Genomic DNA, 20445 nt, shown 5'->3' on the forward strand with positions numbered 1-20445 from the left:
GAATAATACAATTGGGATTATGATTAAAATAAATATTAATGTTTATTAAAAAATCTTAATATTCATAGAATAATATGAATTAAATCCTATTTACTTATAGGAGTTTTAAGACTATAAAAAAAAAAATTTATACCTGATGAATCAAAATTCACATTATTTAAATTATTATCTACAAAATAAATTTTATTCCAAATATTAAAATATCAAATTATTATAATCTTGTATCCAAAATAATAATAATAAAATTATTTTCAATTTTCATTTTACTAACTTTTTAATAAAAGCAAAATTATAACAAATATCAGTTTTATAATAATTGAACATTAAAAAAATTAACCTTCCAATAATTTATTTAACATATATTTATCAAATGAAAGATTGACCTTTCAGTATATTTTTTAAAATTATAATTTTTAATCTCTAAAATAAGTTAACATCATCTTTATATTTTATTATTTTTAATAAAAAAACAAAATATATTACATAAAATCATTTTTATTTAAATTATCCTAATGAATCATCTTTCCATAAAATTTATCATATTTTAACAATAAATTATTTATCAATTACAATTAGATCCTACTCTATTATTAATGAAATTCAACTAAGAGTGACAACTGCAATTTTACATACTGATTTAAAAATGACTATGAAAATATATTTTTGATTTTGTTTTATTTTTACATCTAAATTCAGATTTATAAATTATGAGAATCAAGTTTAATTATAAACATATTTAATTTTTTATTTTTTATTTCTCCAATTATTCAAATAAAGTAAAGTATAAATAGAAAATGATAATTTAAATAGGGTCATCTAAGCCAAATGAGGCAAAAACAATTGAGAAAAATAAAAGAAGCTCTATAATAAAAGTTGGGTATTTTATTTGTATACTTTTTATTATTTTTTATTTCTCGTAATATATATATATATATATATATTTATTTATTTGGTTGTTGTTTTTAATTTTTTTTCTTTATTTTTTATAATAAATGAATTATTTAAAAAATTAATTAAAATTTAATTATTTTTTTTTTTTTTTAATTTTCAAGCAGAAATGTTTGGTACCTTTGTTCATCAGAATCTTCTTTAAAAGGAAAAGTTACAATTAAATAAATTATTTTATTCCAATCATTTTATTTTGTAATATTTACCTATATAACAAGGAAAAGTAAGTGTAATAGTGTAGAATGAAAGAAAAAAAAACTATAAAAATATTTATCGTTCTTTTTACTAAATTGAATTTAAAAATTTTCTGTAATCTTTTATTATTGGATTGGGGTAGTTCCTTGTCTACTCACTTTCAAACAATTTTTTTTATTATACAATATAAACTCTTTAAATTAATATTGATAAATTAATCAGCTCTTTAAAATAATAAATTTGTCTCGTCTTGACTTAGGCTAATGTAAAACTGAAAAAATCAATAAAATAATAAGATAATATTTTTTCAGCGTCTAAAAAAAATTATAAATTAATAATTTAGAAGGTCAAACATTCATGTAATTTAAAGTCAAACATTCAATTTTCAAATTTTCAACCAATTAGAATGTGACACATCATTCCTTAAACATTATTACCAAAGATTTTTCCCAATATTTTTTCCGTTCCCTAATGATAGAGAGTGATAAATATAATAGAAGAATTAATGATAGAGAGTGATAAATATATTAATACAAGAATATAGGGAATGGTGTGTCATCTCGGATCTAAATTTTTAATATATGTCAATTCAATCCAAGAATGAGAAAGAATTTTTAAATTTTCAATTCAATTAAAAGGGATAACAAATCATTCTCTACCCTTTCTTGTTAATATATTTCTATCTTTCTATCCTTTCATATATATATATATATAATATATGTCAAACTTAATTAATAATACTTTACAATTTTCCTCTTATTTACATTACTTATATCTCTTAAATTTTCGCTGCAACTTAAATCTAAGAGATATAAAAAGATATAGACTAATTTGTTTTTTTTTTGTCATATATATAATTACTTATTTTTATTATATATAAATTATATATTGAATAGGTTTAAACTTTAAATTAATAATTATTAATTATTCAATTAATTAATAATTATTAATTAATCGATAAATTAATAACTCTCTAAATTAATAAATTTCTTTCATCTCAACATTATTAATTTAAAGAGTTTCGATCTATCTATTTTTTCATTTTTATTCTTAAAATATTTATCTCTCTAAATTATTAATTATACAACATGTTCCGCATTAAATTTATTATTTATTTTATTTTATAAGTATAAATATATATCATTAAAATTAATAAAACATATATTAAATAAAATATATTATATAAATATTAAAATAAAATATACTATAAAATATTAAAATAACACATATACTTTATTTTTACTTAATTTTATAAATATAATAAATATAATTAAAATTAAACATTTTAAATTAAATAATTCAAATAAATATTATAAACTAAAATAAAATACATTACATAAATCTTTAATATTATATATTAAAATAAAATATATTGTATTATATAAATATTAAAATAACACTTATTATATAAATATTAGAATGATAAATATATTTTATTTTTACTTAATTTTATAAATATAATATATATTACTAAAACTAAACATACTAAATTAAATTACTTAAATAAATATTATAAATTAAAATAAAATATTTAACATACACCTTAAATAAAATAAACTAAACTAAATTATATTATTATCAAATTTTTTTTTTTGTTAAAATTTATGTAATTTATTTTATTTTAATTTATAATATTTATTCATCTGACAAGAAAGAATTCATTCTGCAACAATTGCAACAGCGTCTTATTAAAAAAAACTTAAAATAAAATAAATTACATAAATTTTAAAATATTTATAATATTTTATAATCTTATAAAAAATATATATATTATTTTAATATTTATATAATAAATGTGTTATTTTAATATTTATATAATATAATATATTTTTATTTTAATATATAATATTAAATGTTGATGTAATGTATTTTATTATAGGGTTATAATATTTATTTGAATTATTTAATTTAAAAAGATAAATTTTAATTATATATATTATATTTATAAAATTAAGTAAAAATAAAATATATATTATTTTAATATTTTTGTAGTATATTTTATTTAATATATTTATTAATTTTAATTATATTTATAAAATAAAATAATTAATTAGTTTAAATTGGAATACGGGGGAAGGGTGAATATTTTAAGGGATATGAATGAAAAAGTGAATATAATATAAAAAATTGTTTGAAAGTTGTATAGCGAAAAAATAGATGTAGCATACGTATCACTCAAAAATTCAAAATTGAATATTTCAAATAGAACTTGTTTCATTTGTCTAATCTAATTATTTTATAACATTATTATTATTATTATTTTAATTATTAAATCATTAATTTTATTTATTAAAATAAATTTATTTTATTTTATTAAATTTAAAAAATTAGTTAAATAATTAAAATTCAAATAACCTATTATCTTTATCAAATAAATATTTTTGGACGAAATTTTAAAAACACTATAAAATCATGATAAAACTAACTTTTAGAGTTGGTTTGATAGGTTTATTTTTAGACTTTTATTAAAAAAAATATATATAAATTATTTCATATTAAATTTTATTAACTAAAATATTAAAATACTTTTTCAATTTTAAATATAAAAATCATTTTAATAATTAAACCAATTAGTAATTCAAATTATAATTTTTTTTATTAAACATGATTTGTTTAAAAAAAAAAAAAAAAAAACTCTTGAAACAGGTGATGTCTTCACTCTTTTTGTGAGGTATGTTATGTTGACCGTATAAATCATTAAACCACCGCCTAAATCATAAATGAATATACCTACTCTAATGCCCTGTTTGGAATTCAATTATTATCATAAATGAATAGACGTACTCTAATGCCTTGTTTGGAATTAAATTATTCTGACCCAAGGGACAAATCTAAAATTCTATGTTTGGGTGAGTTTACAAAAGATTTAGATTAGACTTAAAAAAATAATGATAAAATTTTAGATAAAAATGAATGGATAAAAATAAATTTTAATATTTTTTTAATAATTATATAAATAAATTTTAAAATAAATTGAAAAAAATAAAAATAAAATCACATTTTTACTATAAAAATAAATAAATAAAATAATTTTTCTAAAGTTTGAGCCCACATTAAGCCCTACATTGCATAAATCCGCCTCTATTCTAATCACGCTACTCTATAATTAATTTAAAAATTAATCGTGGTCTAAACTTTTATTAAAATTGGCTTTAAATAATTAAAAAAAAATACATCTGTCATGTTTATAAAATAAATCATAAAATATATAAATTAATATATATAAATTAATTTAAAAAGTTAACTCAAGTGAATATTTATGATTCTAAATGAAAATTCATATAATAATAATTATTATCTACAAAAATAAATTTTATTCCAAATATAAGAAAATCACGGTCTTATAATCTTCTATCCAAAATAATCAACAAACAGAAAATGAAAAAAAAATCATTTTAAATTATATTTTTATTTTATTATTTAATAAAATCAAAATTATGACAAAATATCAATTTTATTATATTTTAACATTGAAAAAAGGGTGACCTTTCAATAATATATTTAGCACATATTTATTAAAATGAAAGATTGACTTTTACTATATATTTTTTAAATTATAATTTATTTTCAAAATAAGTTAATATTGTATTTTAATTTTATTATTTTTAATAAAAAATATATATTATATTTTAATTATTCAAATGAATCATCTTTCCGTACAATTTAACCATAATTTTAATAATGACAGTATATATTTTGATGTATTTTAATATCTAAAGTTTTCCCATTATTAGATATATTTGTATTAAAAAAGAATTGTAATATTATGAGTGTCTACGTAATTATTTTTAAAAGAGAATTGAAAATTTTCTATTAAATAAAAAAAAATATTATAAGTTAATAGTTTGCCTTTAATTGATTTGTATTTTATATCACAAAACTAATATACAGATAATATATATATATATAATTAATTTAAAAATATATAATTCATCATTTGAAGTGATAATAATATTTATATGCTGAATATAATTCAAAATTTTATCTTATTTTTAAAATTTAACAAATTCAAATTTTATTACTAGTCAAGCGGCAAATTAACAATAAAAACTCATTTCCTCTAACAAAAATGTACACTACATCATGATACGAATACTCAATTATTAAAAAAAAATGTATTTCTATATATATTATAAAAAATTAATAATAAAATTTTTAATTATATAAAAACAATGTTACATATTCATCCAAATTTATATCTATTTTATTAAATTAGTTGTTTAAATTAAATTGTTATATTTATATTGATTACAAGTTTCAAATTTATATATCATTTTTTATTTAAATTTTTAAATTTACGTCATTTCAAAATCTTATGAAAGGTTCTAATATTATATATATTCTAAGGTAGTGTTTGGTATATGATACTAGTTATACAGGTATAAGTTATACAGGTATAAGTTATAAGGGGTATAAATTGTAAGGAGTTATTAGGAGGTATAAATTATATAAGTTGGTAGTGTTTGGTTAAGAATATAAAATAGGTATAAATTATATAGATTTTATTATTTTGTGTTTGGTTGATGGTATAAGAAGTATAAAAGACTATTTTATCCTTATATTTAGATAAATTATTATTTTAATATTTATTTTATATGTAATTTGTATAGTTAATTATATTGAAATTAATAAAAATAATTCTAATTATTATATAAATATATTTTAAAAATAAATAATCCTATTATATTATATTACTTACATTATTTTATATATAATTTAATTTATATAATTATATACATAAAATTTATTTATAAATTAATTAAAATGTAACTGTTATTTGTAAATTTTTGTATATTAAAACAATATTAATTGTTTGTATAAAATAAAATATTAATAATAATAATTTTAAAATAAATATATTTTAAATTAAAATGATATGATTATAAATTTGTTTCTAAATAAATTATATGTATAAGTTGTATTAATTAATAATTATATTATTAATTTATATAATTAATTATAAATATAGTTCATTAATAAAGAAACATAATTTTATTTTATAAATTAATTTATATATGACTGTTATTTTTTTTAATTAACATTATTAGTTTTTAAAACAATTATTATATTTAATTATTTATAAAAATATTACAATAAAAATTTTATACTTAAAATTCTAAAAATTTTTGTTTACAGAGAAAAAAAAAATATATATATATATAAATTAAAAAATTAAATAAAAATAAGTAATTAAATTATTATTATTATTATTTAAATTAAATAATTAAACACACTTAAATATAAATACATATTTAATTATAATTTATTATTTTTATTATATTTTAAAATATATCAAAAGAAATTAAAATTTTAAAAGTTTAATAAAATTAAGAGATAAAATTGAAATATTAAATTTTATAAAAACTAAACAGTCGTCTTGTAACGGGTGTGAGTAGGTATAATATTATACCACTTTGAAGGTATAAATTATACCTAAAGAATCTTGTACATATAAATATAAATTAATCAAACAATATTTATAACTTACTGTAGTTATACATATACTTTATCTATAGTACTTCATACCAAACATAGCCTAACTTTATCATGTATCAAAACTTTTATTCTGCTCAACAATTTGAGAGAAATGAGTTTGGAAGAAAATATTAGTAAAGAATAGTTTGAAGAAAAAATGGACGGAATATTATAAGGTTTTTATTATTATTATTTTTAATTTTTAAATATAATAACTTAAATTTGAATTTGGACCAGATACTCATCAACAGTTGTCTCGTCTATAAACGGTCTATTCGACAATTAATAACAAAGTTAGTTATAATATAAATAAAATAAAATATTATATATTTATTTATCCATTAGAATCACAATCTGAACATATTTATTAGGAATGAAATTCCCAATTTTAAAAATGATTTTATGAATTTACATCTAAATTTAAATATAAAGAGTTGAAAAAATTAAGCTTAATTAAAGACATATTAACCAGTATATTTATTGTTTTTTTTAATTATTCAAATAAAGAAAAACATAAATAGTAAAAAAAAAACTCTTCTAAATAGTCTCATCTAAGGGAAAATTTGATTAAATGATCCAAAAAAAAGTCCTTAAATGCTTTGGTCATAAATTTAATTGCGTAAATAACCATTTCAAAATATTCTGATGAAATTACCTCGTCGCGTAACACGAAAGGCATGATCGTCTCGCGAAGGAAAAACATGTGAAAAGTTCGGAATTATCGTGTCATTCGCGTGACGATCATGTCATTCGCGATACAATCCTGTCATTCGCGTGATGATCTTGCCCTTCGTGTAACGATCTTGTCCCCTTCGCGTGACGATACTGCGAAAATATTTTGCACTTTTCACAAGTTTTTCTTTCGCGTGAATAACATGTCCTTCGCGTTACGCGATGAAATAAATTCGTCAGAATAGTTTGAAGTGATCATTTGCACAATTTAATTTATGACCAGCACATTTAGGGTTATTTTTAAGGTCTTTTCGTCAAATTTCTACATCTAAGCCAAACAATACCTAACTCATGACTATCTATTTATTATATATCATTCTAAAAAAAATGAAAGAAGTAAGAAAATTGAAAATGGAGCACACTTCCATTTTCTCCATTCTCACTATCATCATCGTCTTCTCCGATCTTCATTTTCTCAACACAGAAGCTCAACTTCCATCAAACACAACAGGCTATACTTGCAAACCAGATCCCACTACATATCCATGTCAAACATACGTTTTCTACAGAGCCATATCTCCTAATCTCTTAGACCTAGCTTCCATCGGAGATCTCTTCGCCGTTTCCCGTCTCTCCATCGCTGAATCCAGCAACATCTCCTCTCCATCCACACCATTAATCTCAGACCAGTCACTCTTCGTTCCCATCACTTGTTCCTGCACTACCGTCAATTCCTCTGTAAGCCTTTCTTATGCTAACCTATCTTACAAAATCCAATCTGGCGATACTTTTTACTTAGTTTCCACAACACTTTTTCAAAACCTTACAACTTACCAGTCTGTTGAAGCTGTAAACCCTAATTTAATCCCTGAACAACTTGACATTGGAGATGTCGTTATCTTCCCAATCTTCTGTAAGTGTATAAACATCACTCAATTGCCGAAACATTCTTACCTAATTAGCTATGTTTTTCGTCCTTCGGATACAATTGATTCAATTGCTTCCAGATTTGGGACAACACCTCAGTCCATAGTGGATATCAATGGAGGAAACCAGTTTCAGCCTTCTGAAACAATTTTCGTGCCAGTTTTTCGTCTTCCAAATATAACTCAACCTATTTATGTGCCTCCTCCTCCGCCTGTTTCTATTCATGAAGATGATGGGACTGTTAAGGGGTTGGCAATTGGGTTAGGGTTTTCTGGATTGCTGTTAATTCTCGTGATTTGTTTATGGAGTTATAGAGAAATGGTGGGGAGGAAGAGAGATGGGGTGAAAGGTGAAGAGGGAATAATCCAAGTGGGTAAGAGAGTGCAGTATAATGATAATAAGGAGATGGAAGTTAGTTTATTGAGTGATGTTTCAGATCATTTGGATAAGTTTAGAGTGTTCAAGATTGAGGAATTGATCAAAGCAACTGATGGATTTGATGATAGAAAGGTGATTCAGGGATCTGTTTATCAAGGCTCCATTGATGGGATGCTTTTTGCTATAAAGAGGATGAAATGGAATGCTTATGAAGAGTTGAAGATTCTTCAAAAGGTAATATTTTTGCTTTTCATTACTTCCATTCAAATTGCTAGAAGTTTTTAGGGTTCATCTCTAATTATTATGATATAATTTAGGGAACGAAATTATAAAGAGAAGATTCTAAATTCTATAGATTTTATGTGGCCACATGTGAATTAGGGAAGAAAAAAAATATGTCTAAAAACAATATTCATAAATTTGAAAAAAATGACCAATGTTCGGGATATTTTTGTGGTCTTGATTTCGTTCCGAATATGATCCGAACATAGTGATCAATCACGTCTTGATTCGTGACTTAATTTGTGACCTTGTTTTCGTTCGAAATTTGAGTTAATTAAAAAAAAGAGTTATTATCCTCCTCTAATTTTATTTATTTAAATAATTCAAAGATTAGTCAAAGTTAAAACATAATTGGGATAGACACAAGTAGAATAAGTTAGTGGGGAGTTGCTTAATAATCTTAATAAATTAGTGGTATTTGATTATGATGGTTAATTTAATGAATTATATTTTTATTTTTTATGTTTAATAAAAATTAATTTTTTTTTTATTTAAATAATTCAAAGATTAGTCAAAGTTAAACCACAATTGGGATTGAGACACGAGTAGAATAAGATATTTGGGGAGTTGTTTAATAATCTTAATAAATTAGTGGTCTTTGAATATGATGGTTTTTTTGTCACATTCTTTGGTTGGATCTTATTTATAATGAATGTTTATTATTGTTTGATGAATATGGTCATTTTTTGAAAAGCTACTACATATATCTATTATAAAAGTAAGAGAATTTTGAAAAAAGTCTTTAAAGTATGAATTTTTTGAATAACTTTTAAAAAAGTTAACATTATTTAAGTTGTTTATTATTAATAAGATATGAGAATTTATTCTTAATATTTAATTAAATAACATATTATATAATAGACTTAATATATTTATAAAAAAAATTGTGTAAATTATATAATTTTAAAAAATATTTATTATATAATTTAAACATTATATAATATATATATATATATAATTATTTAATAATTTTTTTTTAAAATTAATAAATAAATGGAGTTAATTTTTAATCTTGAAAATCATGAATTTCAAAATAGTTATAGTTATGGAAAAAAATCAGAACTTATTTCAAAACCTTACTTTCTCCCTTTCTATGAATGCATGTAGTCATTAACACTTTTAAATTAACTATTGTTTGTAAATAATTTTTGGAACTTATGCTTCAAAAAGATTAATTTTTATTTCGCCTCTCAAACTTAATCATGTTTAATTATGTCCCTAGAGTTTTATGATTTTACACCCAACTAATGGCTAAAGAATCTCTTTACAATGTTAAATCATGTAAAGGCTGAAGTTATGGCCTTCCGGATTTGCAAAAGAGTGAACAAATCATCTTTAAAACTTGAATTTGTTTTCCTCATTGAAGGTAAATCACGGCAATCTGGTTAAGCTGGAAGGGTTCTGTGTAGATCCCGAGAATGCCAATTGCTACCTTGTCTACGAACACATCGAAAACGGCTCTCTTCACTCATGGTTACATGGCAACAAAAAGAAAGAAAAATTGAATTGGAAGACAAAGCTCAAGATTGCAATCGACGTAGCCAACGGTCTGCAATACATCCACGAGCACACACAACCTAAAGTCGTTCATAAAGACATAAAAACGAGCAACATCCTTCTAGACTCCAACATGAGAGCCAAAATCGCCAATTTCGGTCTAGCAAAATCGGGATGCAACGCCATAACAATGCACATTGTTGGAACTCAAGGCTACATTGCCCCTGAGTACTTATCCGATGGAATCGTCTCCACCAAGATGGACGTTTATTCATTTGGAGTGGTCCTTCTCGAGCTCATCTCGTCTAGGGAAGTTATTGACGAGGATGGGAGGGTGATAGGGGAGACTGTGGAAGAGATTCTAAAGTGTGGAAGTAAAGAGATGAGGGAAACTAGGGTTAAAGAATGGATTGGAGATTGGGAGAGTGATTATTCGATTGAGAGTGTTGTGAATGTGATGACGGTTGGTTTGGCTTGTTTGAGTAAGAATCCGTCGAGAAGGCCTAGTATGGTTGATGTTGTGTATGCTTTGTGTAAGAGTGACGATAACTTGTTATTTGACGTGTCTCAAGAGAGTTTGTTACCACGCAACATTATTGCGAGATAAGAGGTAGGGTAATCTTGTTGTGTATGCTTTGTGTAAGACGACAACATGTTATTTGACGTGTCTCATGAGAGTTTGTCACCATACAACATTAGTGCGAGATAAGAGGTAGGGTAATCTTGTTGTGTATGCTTTGTGGAAGATTGGCGACAACTTGTTATTTGTTGAGTCTGAGTTTGTCACCACGTAACATTAGTGCGAGTAATTTTCACCGAATTTTAAATAATGTTTATTGTAATATTATTATATCTGTGGATTTGTCAAGAAAAACTCTTCTAGTTTGATTTATCTAATTAAGGTTTATCGAAATGAATTGAGTTGTAATCATTTGTTTTTAGTTAAGGTTTAGAGTGTGGTTGATATTTGGTTATTTTGAGTTTTTTTTTTCTTTCAACTATTTAGCATATCAGTATATTTCTAGCGAATAAATCTGCTAACAATATTTTAATTTAAAAATTTAAATATAAAAATATTTTTATAATTTATTTTAAATAAATTTCAAATAACCCATTATATAAACTAATCAACTGTCATGTAATATAATTAACATAACTAAATATAATATGTTATTTATTTTACACATATTTATTAGAAGTCTAAGTACAAATCTTTAAATATTAATAGATATTTTGTTTCAAGATAATACTAATAAAATAAATATATTATATATATCAATATAAAATAAAAATAAATAAATATATTTATATGATTAAAATATATTAAATTAAAATTTCTCTTTTATTAAATTTTTAATTCATTATCATCCCTTACATTTTTTTAAATATATTTCTGATTATTTATCATTTTTATATATTTTCTACATTTTATTTATCAATATATTTTATGTTGTTTGTCAATCTTCATATGTCATACACTTTATTTTCAATATATTTCTCCATCTCTATCGTTCTTTTATATATATATATATATATATATATATATAACAATAAAACATGGTGGAGATGATAATTTTATTGAAAATTTAATAATAAATAAAATTTGAATTCAATAAAAAAGATGTGTTATCATTCCTTATATTTTCTTGTCAATACATTTTTATTAATACCTATCAGGATTATAACACCCTTTATTATAACCTTTTATTTTAAAAAAATTAAGTAAATCGCATTATAGGTTTGTAATACGTTTTATATAGGTGTTAATCGTTTTATATGATTGTGTTAATTGTTTTATATAACATTTTATTATATATTTTTCAGTTTTCAAACAATAAAAATCGTATTTGTTTTATATAATTCAGTTTTTATTATAAGTCGCATTTGAACATTAAATTTTTACATTCTAAATGATTTTAACAACTTTTGTTATAATCTTTTAATTTTTAACAATTTTTGTTATAATATTTTAATTTTTAGATACTTAAGTAAATCTCATTACATATCTGGAATTAAGGATGGCAATTTGAAACCGCCCCGCGAAAACCGAACCGAATTGCCCCGTTTGGGACGGTTTTTCCCCGAAACCGAACAAGGATGGGGCGGGGATGGTATTTATGTCCCCCGCCCCGACCCGCCCCGATTTCACCCCGTTTTCACCCCGATTCTGCCCCGAATACCATAAATATAATTAAATATATTAAATCATCAATATATTTATTTATTTACTATATTTTATAAGATTATTAAAATTATTTCTTTATAATAATATAAAATTTTAATATATTACAATATATATTATATTAAAAAATTCGTTTATATAATTTTATTGTATAATTTTTATTTATTTTTTTTAAATAAAAATTATTAACGGTGCCCCGCGGGATTCCCCGAAACCGAAAAAAACCGAACGGGGCGGGGATGGTATTAAAAAAATTCCCGAAATTAAAACGGGGCGGGGATGGTAATTGCATTCCCCGCCCCGAACCGCCCCATTGCCATCCCTATCTGGAATACACTCTATATGAATATGTAAATTGTTTTTTTATATGACAGTTTGTTATAAATATTTCAGTTTTGCAATAAAAGTCGTATTTGTTTTATATAATTCAGTTTTTAAGCATTATAAATTGTATTTGAACATTAACATTTATATAAATGTGTAAATCGTTTTATATGAAGATATAAATCATTTTATATGACGGTTTACTTTAAATATTTTTCAGTCTTTAAGTAATAAAAATCTTATTTGCTTTATACAATTCAATTTTCAAGCATTATAAGTTGTATTTTAATATTAAACCAATTATTCTAAACGATTTTAATAACTTTTATTATAATATTTTAACTTTTACCAAAATAGTTTAGTGGTAAGAGTCGGTTTAAGAAACCAAAAAGTTACATGTTCGGTTCAATATGAAAGTAGTTGAAGTGAGTCATAACTGTTGGGGTGTCATGCTAGTTCTCCTTAATTTAAAAATAAAAATAAAAAACTTTTAAGCACTTAAGTAAATCTCATTACATGTATGAATTACGCTTTATATGAAGGTGTAAATTATTTTATATGAAGATGTAAATTATTTTATATGAAGGTGTGCCGTTTTATATGAATGTGTAAATCGTTTTATAAGACAGTTTGTTATAAATATTTCAGTTTTCAAACAATAAAAGTCGTATTTGTTTTATATATTTCATTTTTCAAATAATAAAAGTCGTATTTGTTTTATATATTTCAGTTTTCAAGCAATAAAAGTCGTATTTGAACATTAAACCAAACATTCTAAATGATTTACATGAAAACATTTTACAAATCATTCATTTAAAAGCTAATGAGTATGCGTTTTACATGAAAACTTTGATATATGATTCAAAAAGTGCAGTCAAATCTACTTTTAAATGATTTACAAGAAAATTTTATGTAATTCATCCACTTAAAAACTAATCAATTTGCGTTTACATAAAACCAACTACAATATTAAAATAATACTACATAAATATAATTTTAAATGAGTTACTTCATAATTTTTATTTATTATTTATTTATCTAACAATTTCTTTATGTGATTCTTGATTATTAAATAAGAAATAAACGTAAAGTTTTAAAAGAAATAAATAATAAAACGTAACGTTTAAAAAACTAAAATGAGAAATTAAACTAAAGCTTTAGAAACTATTTTATTACCATTTTGATTATAAATGTTTGATATCGAGCAAACTAAAGAGCAACCGGAAGAGAAGAAGATGAAACGCGAGCAATGGCAGAGAAACCATAAGAAAAGAAGAAGAAACGCGAGCAATGAAAGATCAACCGGAAGACACAAGACCAAATGAAGAGACGCGACTCATAGATTGAGAAAAACTATTTTCCAATGGGCGGGAAAACAATTTTTCATGTTTTTTTCATATTTTTTTTTTAAAATATCAATTTTATTAAAAAAAATACAATATTTTCAAAACATAAAAATGGGTAGAAAAAAATAAAATAATAAATATGATAAAGAAAATATAAATAGGATATATTTAAATTATTATAAAAAATTATAGTGATTATATATCTTTTATTATTTGAATCATAACCCCCATAAACATATTATTTATTTATATATATTAATGATGAGAGAAATTATATATTTATACCTAATAACTCCCCACGCCCAAATATATTTAAGCTTGTTTATCTGTTAAACCTCCATTTACTCATCTCATGGCGCACGGCGGCTATGGAAAGCGCACATTCGACGGACGTAAACCGGCAGCAGGCAGTATTCAGCAGCACTCCAAAGGATTAGGCGTTGATAAGAAGTCCAAACCCAATGTCAAGGGCAAGGGAAAGACCAAACCTAGATCCGCCTCTTTCAAAAACCAGATTCGTTCGGTTGAGAGATTGCTTCAGAAGGTACTTCCTATCTATGTATAGACTTGTCTCATGTTCATTGCTTCAGCTTTCGCATATGGGTTTTACACAGTGGTCAGGATAAACCCTTGAATATAAATATAATAGGCTATTCTCTTACCTTATTGATAGTTGCAGGCATTCAATAAAATGAAGAACTTTGTTTTATAGATAAATCTTTGGTAATTCCAAAGATATCTCTATTTTTTTCTATTAAGTTGAGTTTGTAATCTTTATCTTTATGTAGGAATAGAACTTCACTATAATGAATCTATACCCATATGAGGAGATACACTGCCTGTTCTTCCTTGTTATCTTATAACATTGTCATTATATTATATTTGGTCTAGTGGGTGCAATTTGAAGAATATGTATAGGCTCTCACTTATCAAACTTCATTCATGGAGAGTGTTCTCATTAACTATACTCAGCTTTCTCATGATTCAACTGTGTGTAGCCTTTTATTCTGTAGGATTCCAGTTGCCCCCATCATCTTGTATACTTTCTTTGTCATAAATATGATGCTTTCATTCTCTATTTGAGTATTTGTTCATGTATACTTTGATTGCAAATGCACCAAGAAAGTTTGAGATACTTTGATTGCAATTTTTAACTTGGATATGCTTTGACACTTTTGCCTCACAGTAAGATGTGTAATTTTCCCTAAGTTATCAATCTAATTATCAGTCTTTTTTGTCTGTGATCCCTATATGGTAGATGTTGGTCTACTTTTTTTTTTCTTTTTGAAAATTTTCTATAGAACACTTATGTTGATAAAACAATTTGAACCGGACCATTGAACATATATTTTTTAGTTTAATTAGTAACCAGCTTTTGTAGTGGAGCAAAAAACTGAGGACATGAATTAAGTGATCTTTATTAGCAATAGTATGGGATTAAAATTTTATGTGGACTCGTGTCTTTTATATCATTATATGTTTCTTGGAAGTATGTATAGAGGTGAAGTCCTTACATTGTTGTAGCATGTATCAGTATGCAGTCTCATCACCATCCAATTATCTTTTGAGATTGTTGGTAAACTTATAATTCTAACATACAGTTTAAAAAGTCAGATATACGAGACAAGAAATTTTTATTACAGTACTCGTGCTGCAAATGAATGCATCATTTTTCATTTCCATAGTTTATATATCTTTTAACTCAGTGCCTTCTTTAAGGATATCCCGCCTGAAATTAGAGAAGCTCAAATGAAGAAGCTAGAAGAATTGAAGAAACAGCAAGATACTCAAAGCCAATTATCTGTTGATATTCAGCAAAAAAAGAAAAAACTCTCTGCTGATAACAAAATATTCTTGCGGTACAAGATGGTTAGGTTTTTCGGTGAGAACATATATATTTATTTTAATCTTGTCCTCGAGTATGATCTTAGCACAATTCCATAAATTATGAACGTTGTTCTTAGAGAGGAGGAAGATTGATCGAAAAATAAAGCGTCTAGAGAAGTCACAACTTGATTCATCTGATCCATCACATGGGGCAATGATTGCAGAGCAACTTCGTAGCCTTAAGGAAGATCTGGAATATGTTAGGGTAAGGTATCCATGAACTCATTTTTCTACATGATAATAAAAATTGTGTTTGGGAAAGAGATGTAATGTTTGAGAATTACCCACCCTGGTATAATTCAAGTGGTATAAGTATTGAACTAAGAGGTTGAGATCTCATGTTCGATTTCCACTGAGAATACCTTGATTGAGGTGGGGTGTTGTGGTGGTTGAGATGCTGTGCTAGCATCCTCCAGGAGAAAAAACCCTTGTCTAAAAAAATGTAATGTTTGAGAATTCCATGTTGCCAAATTTGTTTGGTTAAGGAGCAGTAGTGATTGTTGTTCTGTAACGTTTGTCAGTGAAATGGGTTAATCATAATAAAGGGATTTCTGTCAACATAATTCTTCCTTATAATTATGTATTATTATACAAATATTAAGTATTCTTGTATGGTGAAAGCTGATATCTCATCTTATTGCAGTTCTTTCCCAAGACAGAGAAGTATGTTTCGTTATTCATGGGAGGTGATAATACAGACATTGTCAAGAAGATAAATATATTACGTGAGCAGATCAAAGCTAATATAGCAGCAGCTGCTGCTAGTGGGAAGAACCTGGAAGGTATCTAGATTTTACTCTTTACCCTAATACTTGAGTTACTAATCAAAATCATATAGCACACACACACTATGTGTTTATTTTGGGGAAGAGGATTACGTTCAGAACTTAGATTATTTTTCATGTTAAAATATTTATAAAAGTACAATTTTTTTTTTACTATAATTTGCAATGATATGGATTCTGATCTAGAAGTATGTTAATGTTTTTTTTCCTTCGTGTCTGTCTATAGTAGGCATAAGTAGTTTATTTGACATTCCATTAGTTTAAATCTGGAAGAACACATCTGAATTGGCCCCATTAGAAAACATTTTTTTATCTTTTATTTGGATCTGTCCAGATACATAGATGTTTGGAAACTAAGATTAGGCGTTGTTTGATAACACAATTTATCACTTAATCTAAATAAGTGCTTATGTGAAATAAGTTAGTTTGATAATTATTATTTAAAATTACTTCATTATTTAGATTCAACTCAAGTTAAGCTAATAGTCTGGCTTAATTCAGTAATATAGTAAGAGCATCTAAAAAACAACTCTTTAAATCCTCAAGATTGATAGAATTACGTCACTGCAAGGGTAAAATAGTTTTTAATGACTTTCCCCGACATTGTATCAAATCAACTTACATATATGTACTTATAGAACACTAAAAATATAGTATTCAACATTCTACACTTTTAATTAAAAAAAATTGTTTATGTATTTGGAAACAAATAAAAATTATTTATGTTTCAAATGGGATACAACCGAAGTAGGAACTTAAAGGTTTAAAGTTAGTGTAAAAGAACTTTGCTAACCATAGGTTGGCTGTCCATTTGTAAGTTGTGGTTTTTGCTTCAGCAAAATAATTAAATATATTGATGTTATACAGATAAACTATAACTGCATTGTTTTTTTTTTTTTTTTTATTTTCTTTGAAGCAGATTGGCTATGCTAATCCATTTATGCTTTTATCTTGGATATTCCATTTTTGCAGAAACGGGAGGTGAGGATGATGGAATTCTTGATGTGAGTGATGATGATTTTTTCTTAAATGGAAATTCAAGTGATGAAGCTGATGCCGATGCTGATGAGTTGAAAATAAAAAGTACTAGGTAAATGTTCAATAAACTTAAACCATGTTTACTTTGTGGCTATTAGTTGCTTGTTGTCACACCCTCTATGAAAAATCATTCTTGTCCATGTTCCACTACTCATGTTCATTTTGTATACAACTCAATTTTTGTTCTAAGAAAACACTTTTTTTTTTCTTTCTTTCAAAGAATCGTATATTTTGAATGAAAAAAATACTGCGAGTTAAATGACTAAAATGTCCTTTGTATTTAAGATTTTAAAAAATCTAAAGGTATTTATAATTTGCATGAAACTATTGATGATGGTATAAGGGATTTTCATCAAAAAATTGAAATTTCTGACAACACTCAGAAATGGTATGTATAGATAGATGTATTATCCATCTACTTTCAGAAAATTATACCAACTTCAATTTTTTTTTAATCTCTTTTGCTCTCCTTTAAACACTAAACATTGTTCATAACTTGTCTGCAATTTCTGTTATTCCTATCCAGGGTACAAACATCTAATTCATCAAGGAAACCAGCAGCATCCGGATTATCAAATGGCAAAAGGAACCATGTTAGTTCTAACAATATCTTGTGTATCAAATATACAGTTATATTGTTTGTTCTTCCCCTAAGTTCTTATTTTAATGTATTTGTGCAGAAACAGATTTCTGCTCAAGCCAAGATGCCTCTACCTCGCCCCACCTCCAGTTCTTTCTCGAATTCTGCTCGATCTGTGAAGCCCCCACCTCGCCCCACCTCCAGTTCTTTCTCGAATTCTGCTCGAGCTGTGAAGCCTCCACCTCGACCCACTTCCAGTTCTTTCTCGAATTCTGCTCAAGTCAGGGTGCTTCCATCTCTCCCCACCCCCAGCTCTTTCTCAAATTCTGCTCAAGCCAGGCTGCCTCCATCTCTCCCCACCCCCAGCTCTTTCTCGAATTCTGCTCATGGAAATTCGAACTTTGGAGGTTTTACAAGTAAGAAACCCGTTGTACACAGAGCCGAATTTTCTGCACCAAGCTACACATCCAACGCCTGGAATGGACCATCATTTGGAAATAGGGCAGCTTCAGATGTTGGGACAGTAGGGCTGAGCAGTAATGTTAGCTCCAGTTCTGAAATTAGAAAACCACGGAGAAAAAGAAGGGCAAAGAAGAAAAAACAGGTGAACAAAATCTGTAGATTTATTTTATTTTTATCCGGGTTTATTCCTAGGTTGACTAGCATATAGCGCTCTGTAGGAATTGAACTTAAAAAAATTGCTTTCTTCTGACATTTTCTTCTGATTCTTTTAGCATACTTAGTTAGGATTACTGGTCTTTGACCTGATATATTACTAGGTAGAATATGTTAAAAGACTAAACAACATCTTAACTGGATTTTTTTTGTGTTTAATCTTTAAGCCACATATCACCCTTCTCTTCTTACTGGAACACTCTTATTTATTTATTTTGTCGTTTTCGCACCTATTTAAAGTTAAATAGATGTTGACGCGACAAAATGAGAAGGGTTCAGTGAGTAAAAAGTGGTCTTATCAAATCTGTTTCATAATTATAGTGATTTTATGTAAGTACAAATTTGAAAATTGGCTTAATTATGGGTTACTCATTCTGTTAGGATTTTATATAATGTAGCATTTCATTCCATTTGATTATTATTATTAATTTGTCTTTGGTTCTTGTGTGCAGGAAAATTAAACAATCTTGGTTTATATAAGTATTATGTACCATTAACAAGACTAATCGAAGCGATTTTATATATTCAATTTACAGTCAAACTAACTATGAATGTTACTTTCTTTCCAGTTTTTCCATGTAGGTTGTTAAATTTTGTTAGTGTAAAATGGATTTATTTTATTGTCCTCCTCCCTTTCACTCACTTTATTCTATTTTAGTTTAAAAATATAAATTACCTAAAAACACTTGATGATATGAATGTATTTATAAACATCTAATTAATGGTTATAAATTAAATTATTTCATGTGTATGCAAATCGATCTAGTCAATAGAATAAAACATGGTTTGTGGCAAGGAATATATGACAACAAAGATGCTTGATATTTAAGTAGTCCAATATATATCTTAACAAGTTCATAATTATCTTATGAATAAGTCACCTCTTATTGTGTTCAACCTTTAGTGTAAAGTTTATATATATATATATATATATATTGTAAACTAATATGATAATGTCACAAATAAATGAATCTATATATAGTCGATGAAAATTATAATGGTTAAGTTAAAGTCATTATCACACTTATATGAACTTTTCAGTTCTGATTGAAGTAGTTAAGTAACTTCTTATTGATTGGAAATGGTGATTTTTGTGACCGAATTGAGTGATAACACTCTATTTATTTAAAAATTAATATTTTGTTATTTTACTCACAAATATTTTTAAATCTGTCAAAATAAAATGTGGGAGTGATTTTATTTTAATTTGGTATGAATGATGTAATTAAATTATATAATGTTTTTTAAGTAAAA

General features: G+C 24.9%; 2 protein-coding genes across 2 annotated transcripts; both read left to right on the forward strand.

The window, feature by feature from the left end:
- The first annotated feature begins 7664 nt into the window (after positions 1-7664).
- Positions 7665-11346, forward strand: LOC124926505 (serine/threonine receptor-like kinase NFP). Its single transcript, XM_047466741.1, has 2 exons — positions 7665-8829; positions 10244-11346. The coding sequence occupies exons 1-2, from the start codon at positions 7678-7680 to the stop codon at positions 10979-10981; spliced, it is 1890 nt and encodes a 629-aa protein (XP_047322697.1). The 5' UTR covers positions 7665-7677; the 3' UTR covers positions 10982-11346.
- A 3192-nt stretch (positions 11347-14538) lies between these two features.
- LOC124928146 (inactive protein tyrosine kinase pTKL-like) lies at positions 14539-19813 on the forward strand. Its single transcript, XM_047468675.1, has 8 exons — positions 14539-14770; positions 15946-16108; positions 16191-16318; positions 16757-16895; positions 17871-17988; positions 18463-18529; positions 18617-19120; positions 19644-19813. Exons 1-8 carry the CDS (start codon positions 14579-14581, stop codon positions 19650-19652), a joined length of 1320 nt encoding a protein of 439 aa, XP_047324631.1. The 5' UTR covers positions 14539-14578; the 3' UTR covers positions 19653-19813.
- Positions 19814-20445: the final 632 nt, after the last annotated feature.

The sequence above is a fragment of the Impatiens glandulifera genome, chromosome 2 (genome assembly GCF_907164915.1).
Source record: "Impatiens glandulifera chromosome 2, dImpGla2.1, whole genome shotgun sequence".
Lineage (NCBI taxonomy): Eukaryota > Viridiplantae > Streptophyta > Magnoliopsida > Ericales > Balsaminaceae > Impatiens > Impatiens glandulifera.